The sequence below is a fragment of the Haliaeetus leucocephalus genome, unplaced genomic scaffold (assembly GCF_000737465.1).
Source record: "Haliaeetus leucocephalus isolate CR32 unplaced genomic scaffold, Haliaeetus_leucocephalus-4.0 Scaffold101, whole genome shotgun sequence".
In the NCBI taxonomy this organism is placed as follows: Eukaryota; Metazoa; Chordata; class Aves; order Accipitriformes; family Accipitridae; genus Haliaeetus; species Haliaeetus leucocephalus.
Window position 1 is genome coordinate 585067 of NW_010972537.1, and position 27632 is coordinate 612698.

Genomic DNA, 27632 nt, shown 5'->3' on the forward strand with positions numbered 1-27632 from the left:
TGGGCGGGGGGGCCGTGGTTTCCCGGGGAAAGTCGGGGCAGGGGCCCGGGGGGGGGCGTCTTTTTCCCGCTCCCGAGAGCGCCCCCCGGGCCCGCCCCCGCTGGAGGTCGGGGTAGGGCTGCTGCCCGGCTGTAACCCCCGGGAGGAGCAGCCCGGAGGACTTGCTTCGTTCATCTCAGGACCTCTGGGCAGCCAGAAACCCCGCGCTGGCCCAGGGTGACTTCATTCTGGGAAAAAACCCTCAAAACCACTGTGAAGCTGCTTGCTTAGTTCAAAAGTAATTTCAAAACTAGCTTTCCTGCAGAGAAGGGTAGGTAGTGTCCCTTTGCAGAGCCTGCGGATCTATTCCTACACCTTCAAGTCAGGTGTGGTCCTACCTAATACAAAAATGAACTTTACTGCGGAGTGGTGACTGACACTTCCATGCGAAATGTGTGCCGTAATACGGCAGGGGTTAATGGGGCATGCGTGCATACTTATCTTGTGAGATTAGTTAAAACATCACTAGGGATCTGAAAGTTATTACCCTTTTAAAAGGGGTTCATAATGCAGTAGAGCTCTTGTTTCATCTGACCATCCAATGTCAGGAACTTGAAACACTTGTGAGTTTAGCCTGCCCGGACTACGATGCTGAGAAGAGTTGCCTAATTATGGAACAAGCACAATGAAACTTGGCTTAACACCACGTCACAGAAGAATGACAAAGTTGAGATACTTTGGGTTTCAGTTCCGTTTACTTATCTTCAAGGATTATTTCTTTCAGATTTAATAATTTCTATCCCAGGTCATTAGAGTACTTTACCAGCAAGGTAACTTACCTTTGGAAGTTTTTGGTTTTTTCAAATTTTGAGAGGTTTTCAGAAGATAGAAATACTCAGAATGCTTTCCGTGAACTTTAACTTGATGGTTATTCCATTTTCACTGACAGAAATAATGTTCATACCACTTAAGATAATAATTGTTAGATACTTCCCTTATCTGAGGCTCATAATGTACATTTCTTTTATAGAGGCTTTTTAATCTTTCTGGTTTGTTTTGAAGGGGATAAGTGTGTTTGTTTTTTGGTTTTTGTTTTTTTTTAAAAACAAATCCTAACTTGATAAGGCTCAGAGGTCTTGGTTATATGGATGAACCATGAACAACTAAAGTTTTAAAAGGATGCAGGCAACTGGCACGAGTCTGTGTTAAGGAAATCACATGTCTGAAGAGTACTTCATAGGTTTCTAATGTGGTTTGCAATTGAAATGCTAAACCGTTTTTGGTTATATTCTCTGAGCTAGTGTATTATAGACAAACGTGAACTTTGATTCTAGCAAAAGAAGTTCATGTCTTCAGTGCTACTGCCCTGGTTCTTCAATGACTATTGAATATGATTGTTAGCTAATACAGTCCTTGAGTACATTTGTGTGTGATATATTTGCTAGCTGGTTTAATTTAACAGTGTTCTCAGCATTCTGAAAGACATTTTGCATTTGAAGAAAACCATCTCTTTTTAGTTGCTGGTTAGAGGGGCTGAGTTTTTGGTGTGGGTTTATTTATTTATTTTATGAAGAGGAGCATTTTTCTTTTAGTTCTTTGTTTTTGTGTGCTGCTTTCCCCCACCCCTCAGTGAAGATCTTCCAGAAGAAGGGTAAATTACATCTCCGCTATCCAAAGCACTTCAAACAATCTCCTGGGACTCAAATACCCTCAAGGCACATGCTGCACGTGGACTTGAGTAGGAAATCTTACTGCCTGCATAGCCCAGTTTTGTGAGATCTTCCGGGTTTTTTTGCGTTTAAAAGTACAGTAACTTTACAGAATGACTGGCTGCTAAAGCTCTATGTTTATTAGAGTGATCTCAATAAATTTTTATGTAAATGAACAGTTACTAGTTTGGAATGAATCCATTTTAGGTTCCAGTGGTTTTAATGAGCTATTTTTAACCAGTGGTAACACACACATTCACAGTATGCATACACAAGACTTATGATGCAGTTTTTGGTTTGCCAGTCTCATCTGGCACTTGTAATTAATAGTCAAGCATTTTATCTCCTTAGTGACTTGATGACCCTAAGCAAGATCCTTGCTTACATGCCTGAGGAGTAGGGTGTTGAATTAGTCAAAAATACTTATTTGAGATTAGGAGGAGAAGCCCTTCAGCATTTGGAACATGAGTCAAATTTAATCTTCTGGTGTGAATTTACAGTGGTCCTTTCTTAGTTTGAGTTGGTTGACACCGAGAGTTTGTCTGGTGAGTTTATGGTCCTAACGCCCTGGGCAAAACTTTCGTCTGTCAGAGTTCAAAGTATGACTAACACAATGGATATGAGGAAAAATGGTGCAAGAATACGAGGAACCAGGAGGCTTAGCTTCTTATTAGAAGTAATATTGTTCCTCTGCAGAGTCACCAGTTACAGTTCATTTTAAAAAATGTGTATTAAATCTGGCAAATAGCAGCCTTTAATACATAGGTGCTTTCTGATTAACTTTTCTCTTTAAACAGTCATGTAACACTCATGAACTAATATTTTTGTGTGATTGCACTATTGAGCAAGTCTAATTACTAAGCAGTCACATGGTCTTACTGACCTCCTTTCTCCTGGCATTCAGCCTACCTGTTCTAAAATCACGAATGCTATGTAACAAATGCCAGGGCCTTCCTCAACTCACTTCATTTTTTCTGGTTCTGATCTGTTTCTTCTTATTGTTCCTTCTTTCAAGCTGTCAAATCAAGATGTGCTTCCGCTGAGACATGCTTTTTCCATATAATGAGTTTTCCAGTGTCGTTCACAGATCAAGGTTTGCGAGAGAGAGGTTCTTTGGTGCAGTAAAAGGTGATGGAGAAATGGCGGAGGGAGATGCTAAATGGAAAATCGCTCTAACACTCTCTTAAAGTTTTGTCAATTGCCCTTAAACTTTTGGCACCAGAATTAGAGTGCATCTAATTGTGTCAACAGAGTAGACAAAGAATGTAACTTACGTACTCCAACAAGTAACCATTACCTACTTAAGAAAAAATGTGTTCGTATGTGCTCACAGACTTTTCCATATTAAGGAGAATGGGATCTCATGTTTGGCAGTATCACTTAACGGGAGGGTTTGATTTAGCTCTAGTTTTAGTACAGAGTGGCAGTTGATCACAATACCTAAAAAGAAATGCAAACATTCTGTTAGTTGCTGTGTGAGAATTTACTTTGGGTAATAATTTACTTTTTTAGTTTGTCTTTTTGAGTGTGTATGTATGTTTTTGATATGCTAGTTGAAAGGCTGGCATGCAACAATTGACTTCAAACAAGATGGATAGTCTAATCTTGCCAATCCTTGTATTTCTTTTTTTAGTCATTCCTGAAGAGAACAACTTTCACTTTTAAAATAAGACTAATAGAATTTGTTTTGTCTATCTAGTAGATCTTGTGAGAATATTGATGTGATCAACATCCTGCAAAGTTAGCTGCTGTTATGGCAGGTAGTCCTATTGGTTTAGGAGAAACAAAAGATGTGATTTTTTTTTTTTTTTAACATAACATTTTTAACATCATTCCTGAAAGCATATTAAAAATTAAAAACCTGAGGGGGAAAAAAAAAAGTTTCATTTCCAGGACAATCACAGCAATTCATGGAAGTGGGAGCTTGTTTTAAAAAATTAATACTTAGACATCCTTCTGTAGCATCTGTCAAATTTTTCTATTCTGTGCATCTGATTTTGAAAAATATGCTTATAGTTTCAGGTTATGTAGGTAATGATTTATCCTATAGAGACCTGTTTGTTGGATATGGGAATGGTGAAGAAAGAAAGATTGGTGAAGAAAGTTTGTCAATGGAATTATTCCATGAATGATTTCAGTTTTAAATGATATAATATCTGTAATTCAGGCGGGCAAAATTTGTGTATTATACTTTGTTAATTTTGGTGACATGCTTGGTATGTAAAAAGGAGTGCACCAAAATCATTGTGACTTCCCTGCTAAAAACATCCCTTTAAGTTTGTTTTCGTGGTGTAGCACTTAGGATGAAAATCTGTTTAATTTATGAAATATTTAACATCAAGCCAATCATCGAAAATACAGAGATGATGCTCTTGGTTTTTCATATACGAAGCTAGACATACATCAGGTTTGGGAGTAACATTAGTTTTGTATGTGTTCTGTAGATACTTTGGGGTTTCTTTTACAGGGTAGGCAGCCTGTGCTGCACTCTGCTGCTACAGCCAGGGTGTAACAGGTCTGCAAGGGAACTTCAGTGTTGCGGTGCGGTCTTCTGGATGTACCTGCCATACCTTTTAATGAGTGGGATCAACTCCAGTGCAGCCTGCAACTTGGAGCACTTTTGTCCAACCAGCCCACTAAATCGAGGGTGATTAATCTGTAAATTTCAAAATCTGTTATCGAAGAGTGGTAACTTGTTTTCAGAAGCTGTGTGTTCAGGTGGGAGTTCTGTGGTACCGACGGTTAGATTGGAGAAACCCTCCAGTGCTGCACACCTAGACTGCCCACTTGTCGTCTTTCACTGAAAGCCCTGCCTACCTGCAGTTCAGCTATTCCCTCTATAATTCATCGTGTTATATGATCTAGTCCTATGATTTACAAAGTACGTCACTGAACCACACTGACGTATGTCCTCATGGTTTTAATCCCGCAGCGTTAATGAAACGGGTGGTTCCACCCTTTTGTGATAGCACACAGTCCTGTGGTGAACCAGGTTAGCTCATCAACCTGTCCGAAAGAGATTAGTTACCAGTTTTGGTGGGGTGACCTCTGTGGTAGATTGTGCCAGCAAAAAGGTCACGTAGTAGTAGTGAAGAGGCGAGAGTGGGAAGGGCAGGTACTATTTCTTTCAGTGGCAGTATGACTTTGAGCCAGATTAAAATGGCCATATAACTGCAGCCTGCATTGCTTGTGTGTGTAGCAACCACCGGGTGTTTTTGGAAAGTGATTATTGGTTTCTTCTGTGGCTTGCCATTTGTTGACACCCTTTGAAGTTATATTGTCGACAATAAGTATGGGCCTTTTTACTGTGTTAGGGGAAAGGCCTGATTTTTTTTCCCCAACTGTCAGAATATAAGAAATAACCCTGCCAGCTGAGAAATTATGCTATGCTTGTTTACTTGTTTCGGTGAATGATCTTGTATCCCCAGATTCTGTAATGTAACTATTATTAAATTGGACAAGAAGTCTGTACTGGTTGGTCCGGAGAGAGCAGGTGGTACTGCAAATTCAATTTTATACGAAGTGTTCAATAAGTTGTTTTTTTCCAAGTTGCAGTTGTTATAGGCCAGAAAAATTCCAGTGAGCATTTATACAATTTGCTTTTTGACTGCAAGATTGTTCTTGAAAGAATTTAATTCCTCAGGTTAAGAAGTTTGGAGGTTTTAGAGACCTGGTTTTACATCACTAATCTCCAGGTTTGAGGATATCAAAAGAACTGGGCAGAGTGTTCTTGATATGTAAGAGTAGCATGTGGACTTTTGAGTATCAAGGGTCAAACTTAGTCTTGAAACAGCTCCGTAGGATTATTTCAGTCTTCCTTCTCTTGGTACCAGAAATGCATTTTTGTTTTATTTTACCTAAGTATCAATAGATCACATCTTTTATTTGAGCAGGGGACAGTAATCTGTTTGCAGCTTGTGATGTTACCTCCTCTGGTGATAAAAGGAGAGGGTGATAGCCCCCAACAAACACCATCTGTGATGAACAGGAAAGCAGCTTTTTTTAGGCAATCAAGAATACAGATTTCCCCCCCTCCCCAACTGATCACTGTGTGGCAGTGTCAATGAATTCTGCATCAGCTCTTCAAGGCAAATTACTTAATATATTATCATCCTCTTTTGGCCATTTTCATGCAATAAAGTATATTTTCCTCCAGTTTATGAAAATGTCTTCATTGCTACTAATGGCAGCTACTCTTTAAACATATTTCATTATGCAAATATTGCAGGAAAAGCTGTTTATCATTGTACCACCTGAACTTTTTGGTTTCTGACAGTTTATCTGCAGCATGGGAGCCTTTATTTTCAAGGAAAGTGATTCTTTTCCATACTCTCTCAATGCCTGGCAGGTTTTCAGGTTAGTTATATAACCTGTGGTAGGAGGAAGGTCAAGCTGCCAGCAAAGTCGGCTGTTTTTTCAGTGTAGAAGTCATACTAAAGTCTGTGATGTATTAATTTGTATATTGAAAGCCACTCTTTGCTTTAAGGAGTTTTGTGACCTTCCCATAGTGACCTAAAAAGGCAAAAGTCAGCTTGAGCATGAATTGGTTGTGTAAGTAGTGTGGGAGTATGCGGCTTTGTGTTTTATAGGCTTAGTAATTTGCATATCACATTTTCGCGGTTTAATAGCTGTGCCTTTGGTTACCTCTAGGAAAGGACTGGATTTGATTACCAGAGTAAGAACTTCATGGTATTTAGGTGCAATACATTTTACTTAAATTTTTCAGAACTCCAGTTTAAATGTGGATGAAGGTTAGTTTGTGTGCTTCTGTATGCTTCTGGCTTTGAAGTTCTTTGCAATGTAGGTCAACAGGTGAACTATAATTGCCATGTTCTTCTAACCCCAAAGCCTCCATATATTTTTCAGGTCACCATTAAGCATTTGCTTTCACTGCTTTGGAGTTTTGTGTGTGTAAATGTTTCTTTATGCAGGAATAAAGCTTCAGTGGAGCTGACGGATAGACTGGAAAGGACTGGGGAAAACAGGTCAATATTGCTATGTTTTGTCTCAAGAGTGTAAATGGAGACAGCTGTGGCAAATGTCTACATGTGTATCTGTACTTTTGGAACAGTTATGAATCTGAGAGCATACCAATTAGTAATGGAGAAATAATAAAAATTAACACATGAGCTTTGTTAGCATTAGTTCAGACAGTAGCTGAGCTGCAGTGAACAGAGCTTCCTAAAATACACATTTTTTTCTTAAGTTCTGTGCTTTGTTTCTTTTTTTTTTTTTTTTAAATTGCATTAGTATTTGAAAGGTCTCAAAGTCTATATGGGTAAACCTGGGTAGGAAATAAGAATTTGATAATACTCAGGGTTTCATAAGTAAATTCAGGTGTCAAACTGTTGCTCATAATCTCTTTGAAAAGTGCTAATGCAACAAGTTCCTTGCAGTAGGATGGAACCTGTTCAGATAATCAGAGATGAAAGGGATTTCTTCCAGTTGAACGTGGGTCAGGACGTATCCTGCAAGTCTAATTTCTGTGTTGGCAGGCACGTGATGTCATGTACACCTGAGCTTTTGTGTTAGCGTTGCTTCCTCCTGCAGCTAAACTAGAGAAATTTTCTGGCCCTGCCTTTGAAACTTACTTTATCTCAGTGTTTCTTCATTTGTAGGAAAGCATTTCCTTTCCTGTTCAGTCACATGCATTCCTTTTTTTGACACCTGTTAGTACATTTGTGACTCTTGCACAGCCCTGAAAAGTAAAGGCTGCAAAATTCTTGCAGTGTAAGGTTGATTCCTTTCATAATATAAACTCCTATCCTTTCAAAATGGAAACCAGAAATGTTGCAAAAAGTCTGTTTAAGCCCAGATGGGGAAGTTGTGAAGTATGAATATATGTTGTTATTGATTCTTCAGTGATGGAGATAACTATCTACAGCACAGGCTACTTAGGAACAGCTCCTGTAAGGAAAACTTGGATTTTTCTCTGTTATCTATCCAAAGCATGGAATCCATGACTTGGGAAATGCTTTACTTCTTATAGTAAGGAACCTGTGGAGTTCAGCGCTTGCAGATTTTTTTTTTTCTTAATGCCAATATTCTATTTACCCTGTTGGCAAAGGGTAAACTGTGCTGCAATTGAGAAAGAGGGGCAAAATAATGATTGAGAGATCAGAAATAGGAGGGCAATTTTCATCAGAAAGATGAGTAAATAGGTAACTCCTTCATGTAGGTTGCTTGTTAGTTCATGCTTTGTATGGTCCATAAAACATGATCATGGTCTGCGTGGTTACAATTTTTCTATGCACTAAAGATACAGAACACCATGGCAAGCTTTATCTCTGTTTTGCCTCTGTGCGGTTCTGGTACTGGAGAAGTGTACAGAGAATTGTGAGACTCCATTTTATAAAGCAAGTGGCATTAAAAATAGTTAATGATTTGATCTCCAATACATTGGATTAATTGAAGAATGGAGTAAAATTTTTCTTTCCTATGTTCTCTTTTGAGTTTCCTCTGAGTTGAAATTTTCTGCCTGTAAATTCTGTGACATCAAGTGGTTTTCTTTTTTTATTTTTTCTCCTTCATATTTCGCATTCTTGAGAATAAACAAACTCTTTTTTTTTCTAGGAGTCCTAAAGTAGAAAAAGAGAACAATACAGCTTTTAGCAATTGCCTACTATTGTTTCACTTATTACCCGCTCATGGGAGTGGCATGACTCTATCATCTGTAAAAGTTGAGATATGCATTTAAAATAAAATATTCTACAGAGTGATTTTTTTTTGCCACCCAGGTTTCAGAAGGGGCTTTGATGGGGAGGAGGTTGCATTTTGGTTTTGTTCTTTGTTTTCCTAAGTCTTGCTATGAGTGAACTCAAGAAGTTGAAACTATCCAAGTCTTAATGAGGGTGATCAAGCAAAGGATGTCATCTGAATTATTTGTTTTATTTGGGTTGCCTAGCGATAATTCCTGTGACTTTCCATAGTTATTTTTCAGTAGATGACAGGCTTAGTAAGATCTAGTTTACTGTGCTTTGTCTATGTTTCTTTTTAGACAGTGTAGCCGTTTGCTGTTTACTGCTATTATGCAGTATATCCCAAATTCTGTGAATGCTTCTTTAAATGACTTGTTATGAGTGACTTTTTCAACAGGTATGACCTGGAAACATCTACTGCTGTGTAGTTTCTTCAGTTTATGACAAAGGAAAAACTTGTAAATTGCTGTGATATTGATAGTTCAGCTTTAATTGTGGTATATTTTCCCCTTTCATTTCAAGGCTTTCATATTCTGAGGAGATCTGTATAAAGATTAGTTTTCATCATGTAGTCATGGTGTTTTTCAGTGAGCAGGGTTTTTTCATTTGATTGGCATTTCCTTTCTGTGAGCTAGTTGCCAATAAATTTACTGGTGAGAAGTACTTTATTTCAGCAGTTGTGTGTTGTTCTTCTAAACCATGAAGAAAATAATGGGTTTGTGGGGATAATGTGGATCTTCCTATTTTTACGTTTTAGATTTTGGCTTCCTGCATTCTTTCAAATATAGCTTCACCAACCTCTCTTTTTCAATGATAACTCTGAAACATTGTGTTAGTTTGCTTAAGAAAAGTTCTTCAGTGCTACATCTACTGTAAGTTTTACTCCAGTTCTTTACTACTTCCGTATGAGACAGCACAATGGAGCTTGCGTTTTTGGCCCTGGAGGTCACGCTTTCAAACTGAAAAGTGTTACTAGTGATCAGATGTTGCTCTTGCAGCAGCAGCCTTTCTGATTTTTTTTTCATAATTCTACAATTTTTTTTCCTTCTGCTAGTCCATCTTTCTTCAAGAATCCTACCTTTGCAGTTTCTTCTCTATGGCTTGTCAAGTGCAATGGTAAAGTAAAAATAGTTTTTTGTGTTGTTTTTTTTTTCCTGTTCTCTTTGAAGAGTGTGAGATTTGCAGGTGTAATTATCTCATTATGATTTGTTCCCAAGTGAAAGTGTGTGGGAAATTTCAAAAACTTTTCAACTTGTAGTACTGTATTGTCATCGATTCCAGTATTTTTCCTGCCGAACTTACAAGTTTTAAGAAGACTTAAGGTAAAGTAAGCTTTGCTGCATGTGCTTTGTTTTTCTGCTTTCATAGTATGAGCTGTATCTGTCAGAATCTTTCTGTTAACTCAAGTTTTAATTAGGATGCACTATATGTTAATGTATAGCATGCCTTTTGTTGGAATGAGTTGTCTTTTGCCTGGAAGTGTTAGTCTCTTGGGCTTGCTTCTTAAATTTCACCCTGAGTGAAAGCTTTTGGGTATGGTGTTTGCATAAATTGATCAAAAAATACCTATGCACAAGTCAGTGTGCTTGATGTTTGAAGCCTTGTACGCTTATTTCTACAGAGATAATCTTTATTTTCTTCATGAGGTTAAGATACAGTTCAATGAAAAGTTGCACTGGTGATCCTTTTTCCTTTGTCATAAGGTTAATGGTCATTAACAGCAACGGTAAACAGGAAATTAAGTTAATAGCCAACGTTACTTCCTGGGTTTGTGTGGTACCTTTTTATGTCCCCGCTCCACCATCCTCGCAGTGTTAAATAGGGTTTAAAAACGTCATTCACAAGGGTTTTTCTTTTATGCAGATTTAATGTTACTTAGACTGGTAATAAAGGATTATGCCCGTTAGCGTGTACTTGGATGGTAGCACTGGCGCAGCCTGTTTGTGCTGAAGCGTGCTGCCAGCTGTTGACCCTGGCAGGGGACACGTTGTTCACGAGCTGCTGTTCGTTTTGACACCTTCCCCTTCTATTTTTTTTATCAGCTCCTCTGGTTTTGAACATTGGCTTGGTACTTTTTGAACTCTGTGCACATACTAGGTTTCACTTAACCTTTAGCAGCTAACACTTCTAAATACAACACAGAGGAGCAGAACCGACCCGCTGCCTGTACCTGCTCGAAGCCTTTCTCTGTCCCGGTTAGGAATAAAGTTCGGCCATGGTACGGAAATCCTCTCGGAGCGGCTCGGAAGGGAAGCAGAAATTCGGCTCCTACTACAATGGTTACGTATAACTGGAAAAGTAGGTCATTGTGGCAGGGAGTAGTCCAAACAGCCGCCTGGTTGCTGCAGCAACGACCTACTTTAGGAAACTATTTTTGTTGATTCATATTGAAACGTTCTTCTTACAAATGGTAGAAGGAAATGATCGGGTTATGAGACATGTAGCAATGAAAGGTGCAGACTTTGTAGGCTCCCCCTCCCTTTCTCCCCCCCCTTTGGTCTTGCCCCTTGATGTTGGACGTATGGGGATTACAGCAATTAAGGTTTGTTTTTCTCCAGTTTGACCTCTAGTGGGGAACATCTCTTCTTGCTTGAAGGCTCTGCATAGCAATAATACTTACAAATGGTGGTTAAGTTTCCAGAGTTCAGAGCCTACAAGTGCTCCCCTATCATTTTTATCTATAGAAATAACTTTGGAGTTTAAAAAAAAAATTTTTTTTAAATCTTCTTTTTTAGGAGTGTCTCTCTTCTGGAATGCTAACAGTTTGTCTTGATATTCAGCTGCTCTTATTTTACCCACTTTGCCTCCAACAAAGTTTATCCACCTTCAGGAAGGTGGGCTTCGTGCCACCCCTGCCCTTTTTTCTTCTTTTTTTTTTTTTCTTTAAATTGGCAGTGTTCCTGTCTATCTTCTACATTGCTATTAATTCTGATCCTGGCACAAGCAAACTGGAAAAAATAAAGTTATCCTATGTAGGATGATGTTTTCCAGTTGTCTACCTTTATTCTTTCAACAAAGTACTAAAAAAAAAAATAAAAAAATCTGACTGGTGTTGAGGAGGAGGTGAATTTTGGTAATTCATTCCCATGTTCTGAAAGGAATGGGTAGACAGGGAAAACAAGGAAAATATAGAAATACAGTTGTTCTAATAAAGGTTTCATTCTTCATAAAATAATTCTTCATCTGAACTACTATCAATTCTGCAGAGATGATTGAATATCACTTTTTAGTTATCAGAATATTCCACTTAACTCTACTATGTAACTTCTCAAAATTAATTTCGCTACTTCAAGTGAGGTACCTTCTGTTGGTCCTCACCTTCAGTATTGCAGTCAACTGCTGCAGTTGTGGCACATGAGGATACCATGTTTACCTGGAGGTTATTTAGATTTTTTGACGTATTATATCTTGAGCTATATTTCAGTTTTGTTAACCAGGGCTTACGTTACTGAGCTCCGTGCATCTTTTTTGTCAGCTCTAGACTTTGAGATGGAAGGCCTCTGCAGCTTGAAGTGAACCTTTACCTCCAGTAGTCTACTCATACGCTAAGAAAGTTTGGGACAAACTAGAGTTTTTCTGGATTTATGCAGCTTAAAAACAAAGCTGTGTTTCAGTTAGTTGGTTTTTTGTTTTCTAAAAATATTAATTCTTTCTACATGATTATTACTCAAAAACCTGAACAGATTTTGTTCACATTTACCTTGTATTCAGATGTAAATGACTCATTTCAGTTTTGAAAGACCAGTTCAGAAAATTTTGGCCTTCTTGATTCATAAGAGTAGCAATGGGAAGTTAGGATAACGCTGAATGTTTGACCACCATAATGCAAGCACCACAGAGATGAAATCCAGTCAGTTTTAATTAAGTTTTTCAGGAATAGTTTCAGGGTTTTTTTTTCTGTTTTCCAAACTTTCTACCAATTTCTGTGCTTGCTAGTAGATTTCAGCTCTGTCCTTAGTTCTCTTTTATTAGTTTAGTAGATTTTTCAGATACGGAAAGCCAGAGACAATGGAATTATACCTTAAGGACTTGCTATTTATACAGTATAGTTGAGAAATATACTTTTTTACACATTGTTTCATTTCTGGGAAACTTAAAACTGTGCAAAATCTTATTAGTAGTAATTATAACCTTAAAAAGGTCATTTTAATGTAAGGAAAGTAAAAATTTACTTATTAAAGTAAATAAGGGGCAGTATAAAATTTGTCCTTGAGAATCAGATTGCAAGACTGTATCTTGTTATAGTGCTCTTATTGCGCTTGCTCTTTTGAAATGAGCCATAGCTGTTACTTTCTCATGGACAGCTTAGATTGCTGAAAATAACATGGCTGAACTATTTTATAAAGCAGGCCAGGTCTGGTTTAATTACATCAAGCCTTATGAGCTGCCCATTTAAATAAGAGAACTTGGGTACATGAGAATAAGGAGTTTTAAATTTGTTCCAATACAAGCATGTCTGTGCTCTGAAGTAATTTAGTTGTGTAATTTGCTTCTAGGTCCTATTTCCCCAGCTGTCCCTACTGCAAATACTTTTGTTTGCTCTTGGGTTTTCTTTTATGGATCCAACTAGTTTCTCTCTGGAAAGAGTAGGCATAAGGAATTTTGGTCAAATAATAAGGACTTTGATTTATCAGGTTGGAATTAGAGGATTAGAGAAAAATAAAGACAGAATATGTACGTTAAAGAATGGAGGACACTGAGAGATTTAGGAAGCTGTGAGCCTGTTAGGTTCCTATCACCAGAAGGCTGACCTTTGTAACAAGCAAGTAATTTGAGATGTTTGTTGCTAGTTATATGGGAATAGTTTAGATGAATAATAGGTGCCCTTTGAATGTGAAGTTAAGAACCACATCTTTGCAGAAGTTAAATAAGCTATTTGCTGTGACGTATGGCTCACAAAAGAGGAACCAAATACAGATTGCTATTTGGGAGTTTTATGAATGTCTTTTGAATAGGACAAAAATTTTGTATCTTTCCTTCCTTTGGGGAATGCTAACCTTGAAAAGGTAGTTCAGTTGGAAAGAAATTAATGAGGAATGATACGTAAGGAAATGCTAGCTTTATGTCCAATGTAAGCGAAGCTAGATTCAAATACTTTTGCTGTTCTTAATAGAGCAGTATTGCTTGCTGTACTTCGTATTCTAGTCCTACTCCATATGTGAAATGGTCTTTACTATTTAGCTTCAAAGAAGATGCACCCAAAAGGACTCAGCTTGGAGAGATTAAATTTTAAACATTGCTTTCTCTCAATTATTGTTCAAAGCCCTTTCTTTCATCCTTTTTCAAAGAGTTCAATTTATTTTTTAAGAACCTCTTTTACAGCAATTACGAATATTTCAGCTGTATATGGGCTTGGGTGTATCTTGCATTCTTCCCCCATCACAGCTCTGCTTTGGCTTGAAGATTATAACAGTAGTAAATATTAGAGGAGAGAAGCCAAGTGACGCACTTCATGGTCTGTGTTTGGTTTTGTTTTTGCATGTGGATCAGCTCTTACTAAGTTATGAAAGAAGCTGAAGTCCTGAATCGCACTCTAAAGGAGCTGTTTTTTCTCCACTGACTGTAGAGCAACCCTGCAGGAGATTAGCTAGCTCCCACAGCCACTTCACTTAAGTATCTAGAGTTGAATAACATGAACTTTTTCCTGCTCTTGTGTATACGCTTAAAGGATAATACCTTTATGAAATGTATTTTTGTATACCTTTTTAGGATGTGGAAGTTGTATGTGGTATTTGCTGAAACAATGTAATATGATAAGGCATGCCTCTGTGACCTTGATTTGGTAATAGGAAAATATTACTATGGCTTGCTGCCAAAGGATGCGGTGGAGTGTACATAACACTTAAATCCTGTCTGAGCTTAATCTTCTTAAAGTTTCATAAGAATATACTGCTCGCTCTAAGATGCACTGGTTGGTGGCAATCAAACAGGAAAATATACTGATAAAATATTAAATATTTGTACATAAAATTTGAGATACTTCTCAGTGTCTCATACTCTGTTTTGGTATTGGATGAAATCTGCCTTATTATTCTTGTAGAAGCTAGTATGAGGAATATGTTTACCTAAATGGTACTGGTCTTTCATAATGACTTGACCGAACATATGGCAAAATAGCAGACATATATGAAAGAAAGGCTCACTCTTTTCCCATGAAGACAAATAAATGTTGCATAATTTATTAATACAGTCAGGGTCTAATGCTGTAAGCTAAAATAAAAAAATGTAGTTGATGTCATACAGTATGTAAAATTCTTTCTTTTTATTGAATCCAGCTTTACTAAACTCTGAAAGACGAAGGAGTAATACCTGATAGCAATGTTGGGGGAAAAAAATTGAATGGGAAAATAAAACCAGCAGATGTTAGGCTGCTTAAGATAATTCTGATAGGCAAAGTCTGGGTGGCAATCAGATATCCATGACATGAGTCTCTTGTTTGACAGTGCTGCTTTTCTTTCACTGGAGAGATTGTGATCAATGGCTTGGCATGAGGACTAGTGGGTAGATAGAAGGTATTTAGAAAGATTGGTTAAACAGAAGTTTGGGTGGATTGCTGGAAGTTGACCAGTCATAGGTAAAAATATTAATTAAACTTAGGAATGAAACAAGTTTTAGCACTGTTCTTTTTCACTCAACTTTTTAAACTTCTTTCTCAGAATGAGGAAGCCTGACTAGATTCCTTTCTTTTGTGTGGTACTGGCTGTGCAGTCTAACACTGCTGCCTTGCCTAATGGTTAAATTCAGAATCTGGATCAGTTCAGAAAAAAACCTGAAACTCAAGTTTCTTGATTCTTAATGGCTTAGCACCACCATTTTCAGATGTGAATGATGCCTGAAAGAGAAGTCATTGCATTTTAAGTCCCCTCAATTCCCAGCAACTGTCCTCATTTCATACTGGTGAGGATGGTTCTATGTGTGATTATGGTTTCAGGGTGTTTATTACTCCTAAAAATAACCCCAAACAAGACTTAACAGTAGCCTTAAACAGCGTGTCTGTAAGTATCCTTCTTGCAAATCTCCTAAATAAAAATGCTGCCTTTTAAACAGACTGCTCCTGACGACTTCCCTGGAGAAAGTCTTTAATCATGTTAATAGTGCAGAGTCAGGAAGGCTGCGTGATATAGTGCTTAGTTTTGTTCATTTTGTTAATGGTTAACTGCGTCAACAATTAGCTATTCAACTTTTTGAATTTCTGCCTTGATGGTACCAGTTTATTTCAGTTGCATGGTAGCTAAAATTATGATCTGTATTATGCAAACCGGTTTCTGGCAGTCACCCCTAAGACGCAGGGGGGCAGAACATTTAGTTTAGATTTCAGACCCCAAGCAGACTGCGTGATTGGCAGCAGGGAAGACTGCGGAGTTTCTTGGATTAAACAGCTAAGATTTTACATGCATGTCTTTTTAAAGAATGTGGTTTTCAGAAGCTTTCATGAAAATGCTATCGTAATTAGATGACCCTGAGCAAAATGTGTGCAATGCCCTCTAAGAAGGCAGGTATGCTTTGCATTGGCATCTTCCCTGTGTTAAAATAAGTAGGTCTTTTCTGCCTCCCTCCATCACCTTAGTCATGTATGTACCTCACATAGTTTGCTACTGTGAAATTAATGGTGAACTTTTCCTTCCTCTGGTTTGTCCAAGGGAAGCTGAAGACCAGATGCAGAAACCTGGGCTGATGCTCTAATCTGATAAAAAAAAAAAATCCATGCATTCTATTTGTGTCTTTTTAATGAAGTCATGTCATGCAGTTTTTATGTTCATTCAAAGTGAAAAAGAAAGTGCTTTCCCATTGACTGTTAGGTTGAGAGGAAAAAGTTTTAGATCGCAGACTCAGAAGCGTGACCTGTTACTGTAGGGAGAGATTTAAATAGCTCCTAATTGCCACACTTTGGTGTAAAGTGTAATAGAGTTCAAGCCTAGTAGCTTTTACTTTGTAGCTGCTGTGAAGAAACTTTGCCTCAAGAGCTTATATACTGAAAAGAAATTACTTTTTATGACTTGGAGGTTTTATACTTTGTTTCAGTTCACAGACTAATATACCATTCATTTTCATTTGTGTTATACTGTGAAAGGAATGTGTGAGCATTTTGGTGTATCTTCAGAGAGAAAGCTCAAATAATTTTGCCTTGTCTGTGCTAGAATGCTACTCTTAACTATGTTTAAACGTCTGCACTGAGCAAACACCTGCACGTTCCTGTGCTGCAGTAAGTGCCCATGCATGGCATTAGAATCATTCAGAACTATTTTCACTTGCGAACAGGTGTTACCAGTCAAAATGATACCCTGGAAAACTAAAAACTCTTCTCTTCCAGATCCGGTAATAATTCACTGTGACAGTGTGTTGGATGCTGAGAATAATTTTATTATTTTTCTATTAGTATGCTTAATATGTGTGGGGGTGTGCATGTTGTGGACATGTTATTACTCTTCCCTGACATGTGTATGTTATAGATGAAATGGTAATTTGCTAGGACAGGTGATAAATGCAATGCATTACAATGCCATGCCAAAATTAGAGAAAGTGCTGGAATTAGAAGTTGTCCCAGGGAGTTGGTACAATTAAAAAATTTCCTTTCATGTAGGCCTATTCACATAGGCATATGTTAACACGTTAGATGAATGCAGAAGTTCTGAAAGGTAGAATTTTCCTTCCTTAAATTCAGACTAATTTTTACCTGGATATACCTGAAGCTAGGTGTTAATTAGCATGTATTTAACCTTAGTAAAGATGCTGTGTTGCTTCTGCAAATTCTGAAGGTACTCATGAGAAAAAGAGGAGGTGAAAATTTTGGTTATGACAAGCAGTTGATTCAACTATAATCTTCTTGGTAGTGGTTGTATCTAGAAGTAAAGGTTTAGGAAGGTTCATTTTTAATTGAGGAAGGCAAATCTGTAAAGGCACTGCTTTTTGACAAATTTTATTAACACATTAATGAGAAAATGCCTTCAGATGTAGTATAGCATAAACATAGTTGGTGAGAACAAAATAGATGAGTACTTATTTGCAGCACATTTTGTTAAAACACATTTGGTCCGACTGAAATATTCAAATATGCTTAATAAAGTGCATGCTTATTCCAAGTAACCACTTGTAAACTGAATTTGTGTTCTGAAAGTCAAAAGCAGTATTCTTCTGCATTGCTGTTACTGTAGATATTGCAGGGTCACTAGGGTTTAATTTGATCAGTTATTTTTGAACAATATGCTTTCAGTGACAGTCTTGCAACTCAGACTGTGGTTTGGCTGTTTTTCATTTGTTCTGTTTTTGTTCAGGCAGGAGGAATGTGTGTCTTCCTGGCCACTCTACTGCTGCCTTCCTACATATATTTAACAATTTGTGTCTACAACATTATGTTTGTTAAATACATGAAAGAGTTTTATGGAGATTGAAATGCAGGAGTGTGGTAAGAGATAGTTAAGAGAGATAATAGAGGGGATTTGGGGAACCAACAAAATAGAGATTAAACAGTATTAAGGGCAAGTTTAGGGATCTTGGATGTGAATTGAAGACTGGGTCAGTGCATGTAATCTCCTTGAATAGGATTTTGTGCCAAGTCCAGGCTATAAGGTGTATGTTAGGGTTGTGTGTTATTGAGAAATTAGAGGCAACTGAGATGCAAATAGGAAAAAAACCCTAACAATTTCCTGAAAGACAGATTTTTACTTTGAATAGTTATGAGCAGTTTATGTTGCCAATTTCTCTTCGTACCCTTTCCCTATATTCTGTGATACAAAGTTAAAAAACAAATAAAAACAAAACCAAAAAACCACTACAACAAAACCCCAACAAACAAAAAAACTCCAACCTTTCCTGGACTGTTCCAAAGGCATCCAGGATGCTATTGCAGTTTGTCTTCATAGCTCTTTGTGAAGTATATGTGAAGGCACATGCTCTTTGAAAGCAAGATTCAGGTGGATAAGATTAGTGATAAGGTCTGTCATTCCAGCTTTCAAAAAAAGAAAAAAAGACAAAATGAAGCTGTACCTTTCAGAGTCCATCTGAAAGTGACTGTGGCCTGGGAATGTGGGGCCCAAATTCTGTCTGCTAGAAGCATGTGTGATTCTCATCTGATTCTTAAAATGACTCCTCTGTGGTTTCTAACTAAATGAGTGTACACAGGTTTCTTTTTAGATACAGCATATCCTTCATGATCTTGCTACTCCAGAGGTTATTTTTTTTTTTTTTCAAAATAAAATTCGGCAAAATGAGAGAATTAGATATTTTTGGCTTGTTCCAGTCATTAAACATATAAGCATAGTTGCCAGCCAGGAAGCAGTTGTATTCTCGTACACTGGCTTCCTCTCAGACTTGCTTTCTGTTACCCTTTCAGGTCAAGTGAGCCATGCATTTTTGGCATTTAATAGCAGCTAGGGGGTTTTCCTGCCAGCCTTCTATATGTTGATTTTTATAATTCTTTTCCATATAAAGTTGGAGGCACTGTGTGTTAGGCAGGCATTGCTTGCATATTGCTAAATCTCTAGAAAATATAAAAAATGCTGGTAGCTTTACGACAGTCATGTACGCTATATCCCTCCTAGGAGGTGTAGCATTTTCATTGTAACTGGTTATTTTTTAGGAATCATTCTTAAAAACTTAGGTGTGTTATGAACTCCTGCTTTTAGTAAACCTGGTTGCTTGGTGCCTTTGTCTTTGTAATGCTCTGGGCACTTGCAGTGGTGCAGCCTGCCCTTCCCTGGTAGCTCTGCACCTTTTCACCCAGGCTGCAGGCGCAGTGTCTCCAGGCCTCTGTGGCACTGCTTTCCCTGCGTTGGTTCGGGTGCTTGCTCCTGTGGTGCTATCCTTGCTACAGCAGGCTCGCTTTCTCAGGAATAAAGGCCTGTAGTGTGGGAATCTCCTCTTTTTTTTTTTTTTTCCCCCCCTTTGGGTGTAGCTTTTGGTTTATGGCAGGGGATCCAATAATGTGTGTGCACAGAGGCTAATGACTGGCAGGCTCTGACTCATCAGCTGTCCTGATCAACGTGCGCTTTGGTGAGTGCCAACAGTGTTGTAAGTAAGCACAGCTGACAGGGTTTGAGCAGCTCCTGGTGAAAACTGTATTGTTACTATGAGGAAAAATATTGTGGAGAAGCCGCTTATTACGCTGGAGGAGTCCAGGGGAAGGCCACTCATCTGGGGACCTCCAGCATCTCTCTTTCTGGCTGGTCGCAAGGGAGAGTTTTCATTTTTCCTCTCCTTCCTTTTGTTTTTAGTTCTTCCCCCAAACAACTTTCACCATTGGAGTTGTTTTTAGTTACTGTACCTGCCAATAAATCTTTGCACATGTGAACCTGCTTCAACATCCTTTGTGCAACTACCTGTTTCTCTTGAAGCCCTGAAAGTTTGCCCCCCCCCCCCCCCCCCCCCCCCTTTTTTTTTTCCCCTTATTTGCTGATTTGCTCATTAAATAATTCAGGCGAGGTTGCAGCCCAGATGCATTAAACTGTTATATAGGAGGCTATTTTTATAAATGAAAGCCAAAGGGATAGTTATGACCATGTAGTTCTCTGGTATGCTGTTTTTAGTAACAGTTCAGGCTGCTGTGTTGTAAGAAGGACTTGGATTAAGTTTAGTAGTGGTATGCCAACAGCTGATTGTTTGTTTGTTTTTTCTGTGGTGTGCTTTTTTCTTTAGAGTGACAAGATGCTTCTAGTTTTCGTTAAGACTTGAATATGTTTTAGTCCACTCCAGAGCTGAATAGTGTTGAGGTCAAAACTTAAATGACAGTGCAGTTTGGTTTTCTGAATTATGTATTGTTGAATATATTATATGATATTGAATTACTGTAAGCTAAGTGTAATTAGGATGTGAACAGCCATGCATCACCAAAATATGTGCCAAATACTGAAGGTCTGATAATCTTTGTTGGATTGTTCCTCTTGGTTCCCTTTTTCTGTTGTAAAATTGTCTGGTTTGCCTCAGAAAATAAATATTTCTTTACAATTCCTTGCAGATTCCTGCTTCAGTGTCTTGAGGATCTTGATGCCAATCTACGGAAACTGAATTCACGTTTGTTTGTTATTCGTGGACAGCCAGCAGATGTTTTCCCCAGACTTTTTAAGGTAAATGCCACCTTGCAGTTGTTGTTTCTATCCATAAATATGACTGACAAACTAATTTCAACTAGAAATATTTCTTGTACTATATACTTCAGTGCAGGTTGTTATCCATGCAAATACTTAACTATCCTTGCAGTTTGTCTTTAAGGTAGTTTTTGTTAGGATGGGTTTTCCCCCTCTGTGCATATCACCAACTGAATTGAGTTGCTCTTAGACTTTACAGGTTTTGGTTTCTTTATTTCCAGAAATTGAACTGATTTCTAATGGTTTGCTAAGTGTAGGTACTATATATTACTAAATTTTCCTTTCCAGGTTCCCTTTGAAATGCTGAAATATAATTCTGTGTACATGAATCCAAGTTCAAAGCCTGACCTGTAAAAGCAATGTTTTATTTAGGCCAAATATCTGCTGTGGTTGCTTTTTGGCCATTAAAAGTGATCTAATAAGCTTTTTGCCAGTAGTAGACTTGGTAAAAGCATAGTACTGGTAAAAAGCAATTTCTAGTCAAAGAAGTTTAAGGTTTTTGTGGGAAAGGGTCTTATTGAGCAAATTAAAGCTGTGATGGATTGTTACTGATACTGATTTGTCTTCCATAGGTAATAATGTATTTAAGGTAACAATACTATAATAGGGTAGTAAAAATGAACACTTTGTAGATTGATTTTAAAAGTTTTTACAGAATGACTGGATTGAGGTGACTGAGGTGAGCAAGACTGCTCAGGGAAAAAAAATAAATATCTGTTTTTCCCAAGAGATCATCTGTTCAAGATTTTTATCCCCAAGTCTTCAACACCAAGCTGAAAACTCAACCAAAACTCACCTTTCCATCTTCATTCTTGTGCTTTAGTTGTGAAATGGTAACTGGATGATACTCTTGACTGGTCTTTACTTGATTTCCCCTCAGTGAAAAATTCCCTGCAGGAACACTGTGGCAATAGTTGCTGCTTGCAGCTCCCCAGATACTCACTTGTTATACCTACCTACCAAATTTGGTTTGATTGCATTTAAGTAGGGGCAAAGATCTTGCTGTCGTGTGTGTTGCCTTCTGGATTTGAGTGACCTGAGACAAGGTTTTTTTAAACACTTTAATGGCTACTTTGACAACTCCTCTTTCAGATCTTGTTACTAGGCTGATCTTTCTATGCCTAACAGCATTGGAGTGCCACATTTTCAGAATATTAATTTTAGTGCCGAGAAGGTAATGAAAATAACTTAGTGTACATCAATCAAAAAAGAACATTCACATCTGTCTGTCTTCTGGTTCTTCAGATTACCAAAAAGTGTCTTTATCGTATATTTGTTCACTGAGGGTCTTTTCAGGACATCCTCTATCCTTGAACAAATAAGAGACATTGTTGAAGCTCTTGAAGACTTCAGCTTTTGGCTGAACACTACCTGGAACATGCATCTATCTCGTATCATTAACCTCACAGCCTCTTTTGCCAGAGCGGTAGCTGTACATCAGGCACTTACAGTGCAGTGAAGGGCATATAACACTGAACCAAGCTTTTCAGATCATCCTCATTAAATGTCTCAAAGGTGAGCAATGATCCTGACTCTGAAGAACACATGTAGATGTGTTTTGGCTGGGAGAAGATAAGTAAGTAATGGTAGGAGATAGTGGAACTTCTGTAGAGCCTTGTGTCAGGAGCCCTATCACAGGTGCCAGCATCTGTGGATTTCCTGGGAATAAATGTTTCACAACTCTTTCTTGGTAGGGCTCTCCTTTTCACAGGCTGAAGGACAATTCCTTCAAAAGGCAGAGTGCTGATCTATCTTTAACCTTGCAAAAGGCCTCAAGGATCTTTAGGCTCTTCCATTTGTGTGTGTATATATGTAAGATAATTTATATGTATATGTCATACATATATATGACTTGTTTGCTTTCCTCTTTCCAGTCCTTCAGAGCAGCTTTGCTTCCCTTAAGACACTGAAATCAGTGTCCCATGTTTTCAGCAGTACGAGCTAACAGTGCTGCTGACAGCTGCTGTCATCCTCTGGAGTAGTGCATAGAAACAGAATATTTTTATCAGTAGACTTTGCAGGTCTTTGCAGAATTCTTTTAGGTTTTTTGTTTGGTTTTTTGTTTGGTTGGGATTTTTTTAAGTAACTGGAGGATGGCAGTTCCATCTGACTGCAGAGATGCAACTTCACTAGTAGCAGGCACCTGCTTGGTGCCTGTGGGTTAACTTGAACCAGTCAAGTTTTGGTTGGTTCTTGCCTCATTCTCTTCAATTTGTCCTGCTCTGCTCTGTATCTCTAGCTGTTTAGGGCTCGTTTCATAAAGAAAATAGAATTGGAACAATCTCTTAATTCTTTGAATGCATCAGTGTTGCTAAAAGCATCCAGCAGTATGTGCAAAGCTATTTGTGTCCATGCTTCTTCTAAGTGCCTGGCTCATGCTGAAGTGATCTGTGTGTATTCACATCACATAGCACTTGTCTCAGAGTTCCTTGGCTCCCTTGAGGACGTGGCTCTGGCTCTTGGACACGTTTTTTATGGTTTTCTTTTTAATATGCCAGAGGAAAGAAAGATTTAGAAAAATATCTGCTGCAACTTGTCAGACAATGGTTTTACATTATGAAATGGGAAATAAATGTTGTGTGAGTGCATAGGAGGTTGCTTGAGGATGCAGGGCCTGCTGGGTCAGTCTTGGCAAACTTACTAATTGAAGAAGCCAAGCCTTCTTTCAAAGAGCAAGCACTCCTTCCAATCGCCTGTCCTCAAGGTTGGTGTACCTGGGCTTTATCTAGGAGAGAGCTAGAGTTCAGAAGTGAAACAGCACCCTAGGTGAACAGCGTAGAATGCCCCTTGTCTCTTTGGTGTAAATCCAGTTCTCTGAAATAGTCTGGCTGGTGTATTTAAATCAACTGATTAAGATTGAAGGATTAGAAAGGTATTTGTCTGAGTTTGATTGGCAGGATGGCTTTCTAGGATCATTCTCTGGGTACCTTGCCTTTCCAATTTTCTTGCTGTTGCAGAAGCCTTAGCCATTAGTTGATCCCTTTCTTCACTTCTTTTCCCCCACCTGTTACTGTTGGCCTTGATAGCAGCATCTGTGACATAAAGGATATTGGACTTGAAGGTGACTTCTTTTTAGGAGACAGATTTATTTATTTATTTTTAATTGAGAATTTGAAGATTGTCCATTCTGGTAGGTGAGGGATAGGAATTTGGAAAAGGTAAGGAAAGTGTGTGGTGTTTGGGTTGGGGTATTTTGCTGTCCCCTCCCCTGAAACTTCAGTTCTGCTGTTAAAGTTGACAGGCATATGTAAAAAGCTTTTCTGCAGAGCAAGATACTGCTACTGATCAATGTCCAGAAGATAGCCTCTGTCATCTTTTCCTTCTATTGTCTCTTAAGGTATATGGATCCTAAAGTTAGAGCTGAGTTTTCAAAATTTGCACAGTTGTCCCATTCCTGTGTGCTCCCACAGTAATGAGACAGAGGCTTTTTTTACACCTGATTCCTACTTAGATGCCAAAACGTTGGACTTCTTTTTTTGTGAGTCTGGGTATCTGAATGTATTTTGAGCCTTTGCGTATCTTTGGCAACTATCTGCAGGTAATAGCTGGTGTTCCATCTTGTCCCTGTCCTTCCCGTTCTCCTTTCCCTTGCCCTCCATCAAGCAGCCGAGTTGCTGAAGGACCACATTGTTGTTTTGTGTTGCAGGAATGGAATATTGCAAAACTTTCTATTGAATATGATTCTGAACCATTTGGGAAGGAAAGAGATGCAGCAATTAAGAAGCTGGCTAGTGAAGCTGGAGTGGAGGTCATTGTTCGAATTTCCCATACATTATATGACCTCGACAAGTAAGTTACCATTACCTCTGATTTAAAAAAAAAAAGGAAAAAGAAAAAAAGTATCAATTTTATGTAGTATTTGGTTAGATATTGTGTGCTACTTTCTATGCAGAGCGCTTTATAGTTAGGAAGACTACAAATCTGTTTTATGTTTCTCTTTTATCCATCCATCCAAATTTTATTACATACTGAGTAGAACTTTGCAACTCCAGAAAATGATACACAACTGTGTCTGAAGTACAGTTTTGATTTGGGGTTCTTTAGTGGTCATGTTAATTATCTGTCTTTATTATAAAGTTACTCAAACATGCCTGCAACGTCTCCCAAATATAAGATCTGTTGTTGTTTAGTTGTTTTGTTAGATTGTTTTGTCCTTATTACACTTGCTGTACACAAGTTAGCAGAAAGTCCTTTATTTTTCAAGAACTCTTTCCTATCAGTTATATATCCAATAAGTAATTGGGGATTGTTGCCCTTACTTCATGTCTTGTTGATATTTTTCCACAGATCTATTTAAATGGATTACTATTAGCTCCCTATTATAGAAACATAATCTGCAAACTATTCAGAAGTATGACTTGGCTTCTGTTAACATTGGGTATTTATTTTGGTAGATGCCTATTCTATTCTGTTAGAAGCCAATGTATGAGAGGCAGCTGGACATATGGGAGGGAAAGGGAATTATTTACTGTCTTGAAACCAATGCCTGTTTTCTTTTTTTAACCCTAAATTGAAAATTCCTTTTCTTCCATCCTCACCCAAGCACCCCCCCGAATGAACAGTTGGTTCCATCTACCATTTTGTAAATTATTTCTTTGAAGTTTTCCTGTTTCCGAGATTCTAGATATATTTAACATCACAATACAAAATATGGAAACTCTGTTTTTACAACAGTCATTGTGTAAAAACTACACCTTAGTTTTTCCCCATGTTAAGACAGTTGTAATATTGACTACTGTTCTCAATACCAGAATAGAAAAATAGATTTTATTTTTTTTAAATGCAAATAGCATAGTCTTGTAGGTGACTTGGATGTATCTTCATATGTAGCTATGATCTGTCATCTGCTTTGCTGATCTGTATTTTTCTTTGCCTTGAGCTGTCCATATTCATTACTTATTCGTTCTTGAGGGAGTTTCCTCAACCCAGGAGTGAAGAATAATTTACTTGGTTGTAAACAGTTAATTTATGTCTCCCTACTGGGGAAAAAAAGGATAGTAATAGTAAAGTTCAAACTGTCTGGATTACTATGTATATCTGTGATTTTATATAAGATGCTAAAGGCAGCTAAGAATATATTTGTGCATGTGTATAGGTGTGTATATTTTATGTAAAAAAATAATTATTATATACTATTCTCTGACATACATCCTTTCTTTTTTTTTCATTTTTTTTTTCCAATCCAGAATAATAGAATTAAATGGAGGACAGCCTCCTCTTACTTACAAGCGATTCCAGACCTTAATTAGTAGAATGGAACCACTGGAGATGCTAGTGGAGACTATAACCCCAGAAGTAATGGAAAAATGTACTACTCCAGTTTCTGATGACCATGACGAGAAATATGGTGTCCCATCACTTGAAGAGCTAGGTATGTTCTAAGATTGCTTTGACATTGTGAAACAAGTGAGATGTAATCTATCACTAAAAGCATAACACTCTAAAATAACCATGAGAGAGGTTCTACTTATGGTTAATTGCTTAACTGATGCCAATTATGAGATACAAAAGGAACAAAAAAGGATAATAAACTCTGTAAGTTTTAGTTGTTTTCTTTTAAATGGGATGTCAGATCAAACTACACTAAGTACTGTTTGGCATCATGTAATACAGCGTAGCCATTTTCCCATGGTACCAAATAGTCATTAAGCTATCAATAGTCTTTGATACTTCATTTTGTATTAAAAGCATCCGGTGTCTTTGTGCTTCAGGTCATTAATCTGTCATTTTTACAAATTAATAAAAAAAAACCCTGTAGCGTTGCAATGCCAAAAAAAGATAATAATAAGGCAAATAATTATTTCAGAAGCTTCTTAGGTTGGGGGGGGCCAGAAAAGTCTTACGTTTCTATAATTTTAAGAAATACTATCAAGTTATTGTCCTGTGAATCCCTCCCCTGCTTTCCTGTTCCCCCCACCATGAAATACAAGCAAATGTGGTGTGACCTCCAAATTGCTAACAAAAAGGTCTGGACAGATTTTGGCTAACCTCTGGCTGCTCCGTCTAGTCTATTTGAACTCTTCATACAACAGGCCTTGCTTTTAAAGCCTTCTTAAGAAGAGAAGATCTTTCCATACAGTGGTTAAACTACAGGCAGACATGTTATCTTGTGCACCTGGTGAACAATCCTGGGGGAGGTGTGGGGGTGTAGAAGAAATCTTGTTACCTTCTTTTCATCTTTCTTTTGCAGCTCAAGTATGTGTTTATCGTCAGATTGACAATAATGCCCATCTGTTATTTAAGTCAAGGTTAATGAAACCTAGGAATGTTCTGAAGATGGCACTCATGCTTTTAACTTGATGGAAGAAGTTTTTAGACATTCTGTAGATTACAATAGCAATTGTTGCTTCTTAGTAGTAATTTAAAAAAAAAAAGAAAAAAAAGTTGTGGTTTTGGGATAGCCCACGTATTGCAGAGCTGAGAACTTGAAAATAATTTGGAAAATGATAGAAAGGTCACTTTGTGCAAAAAAACCCAGAAGAAGTAGCATTGAAATAAGACCATTCAGCATGTAAAACTTGTAATGTAAATTAATATAAATGTAAAAGTAAAAATTGATTTTGCTGCAAGTTAGAGGTATTGAATGTGCTTTGATAAGACTTGATTGCATACTGTTTTAAAACTTGTACTTTTGCTGTGTGTCCAACTTAGGGTTATTCTCAAGATACAGTAAAATGTAGTCAAGTATCAACATGCTAGAATTTTGTTGATCTACAGTATAAGCAAACAAGGAATTTCCTTGTTTCAATTTGTTTTTCAGGTTTTGACACAGATGGTCTGCCTTCTGCGGTATGGCCAGGGGGAGAAACAGAAGCTCTCACGCGATTGGAAAGACATTTAGAACGAAAGGTATGTTTCAAATCTTTGCAAGTTTGACATATCTGGGAAATGTAGTTGCTCTTTGCAATGAAATGTAAAAGGAATTGGGCAAGTCATTTAAAAGAAAAAAAAAAATCAAAAATGCAAACTTGAACTCAGGGCCTTGATAAAATGATATAAATCAAGTTGCTGTTTCTTACTTTTAAAAGGAGATAGCAGGTTGTCTTTAATTTGAATTTTAGAGAAAGTCTGTATACTATATACTTTAGAGTCTTTACTTTAGAGAGTTTAGTCTATATACTTTAGAGAAAATAGTATACTATTTTCTGCTCCAAAAAATGTAATTG

The 27632-nt window shown here is 37.7% G+C and overlaps 1 protein-coding gene across 1 annotated transcript in view; it reads left to right on the forward strand.

Moving 5' to 3' along the window:
* Nucleotides 1–27632, forward strand: part of CRY1 (cryptochrome circadian clock 1) — a 43845-nt gene that overhangs the window by 6153 nt on the left and 10060 nt on the right. The window contains exons 2-5 of the mRNA XM_010585455.1: nt 20337–20445; nt 24113–24255; nt 25653–25837; nt 27227–27315. Coding sequence (XP_010583757.1) covers nt 20337–20445; nt 24113–24255; nt 25653–25837; nt 27227–27315 — 526 coding nt within the window. The remainder of the gene's footprint in view (nt 1–20336; nt 20446–24112; nt 24256–25652; nt 25838–27226; nt 27316–27632) is intronic.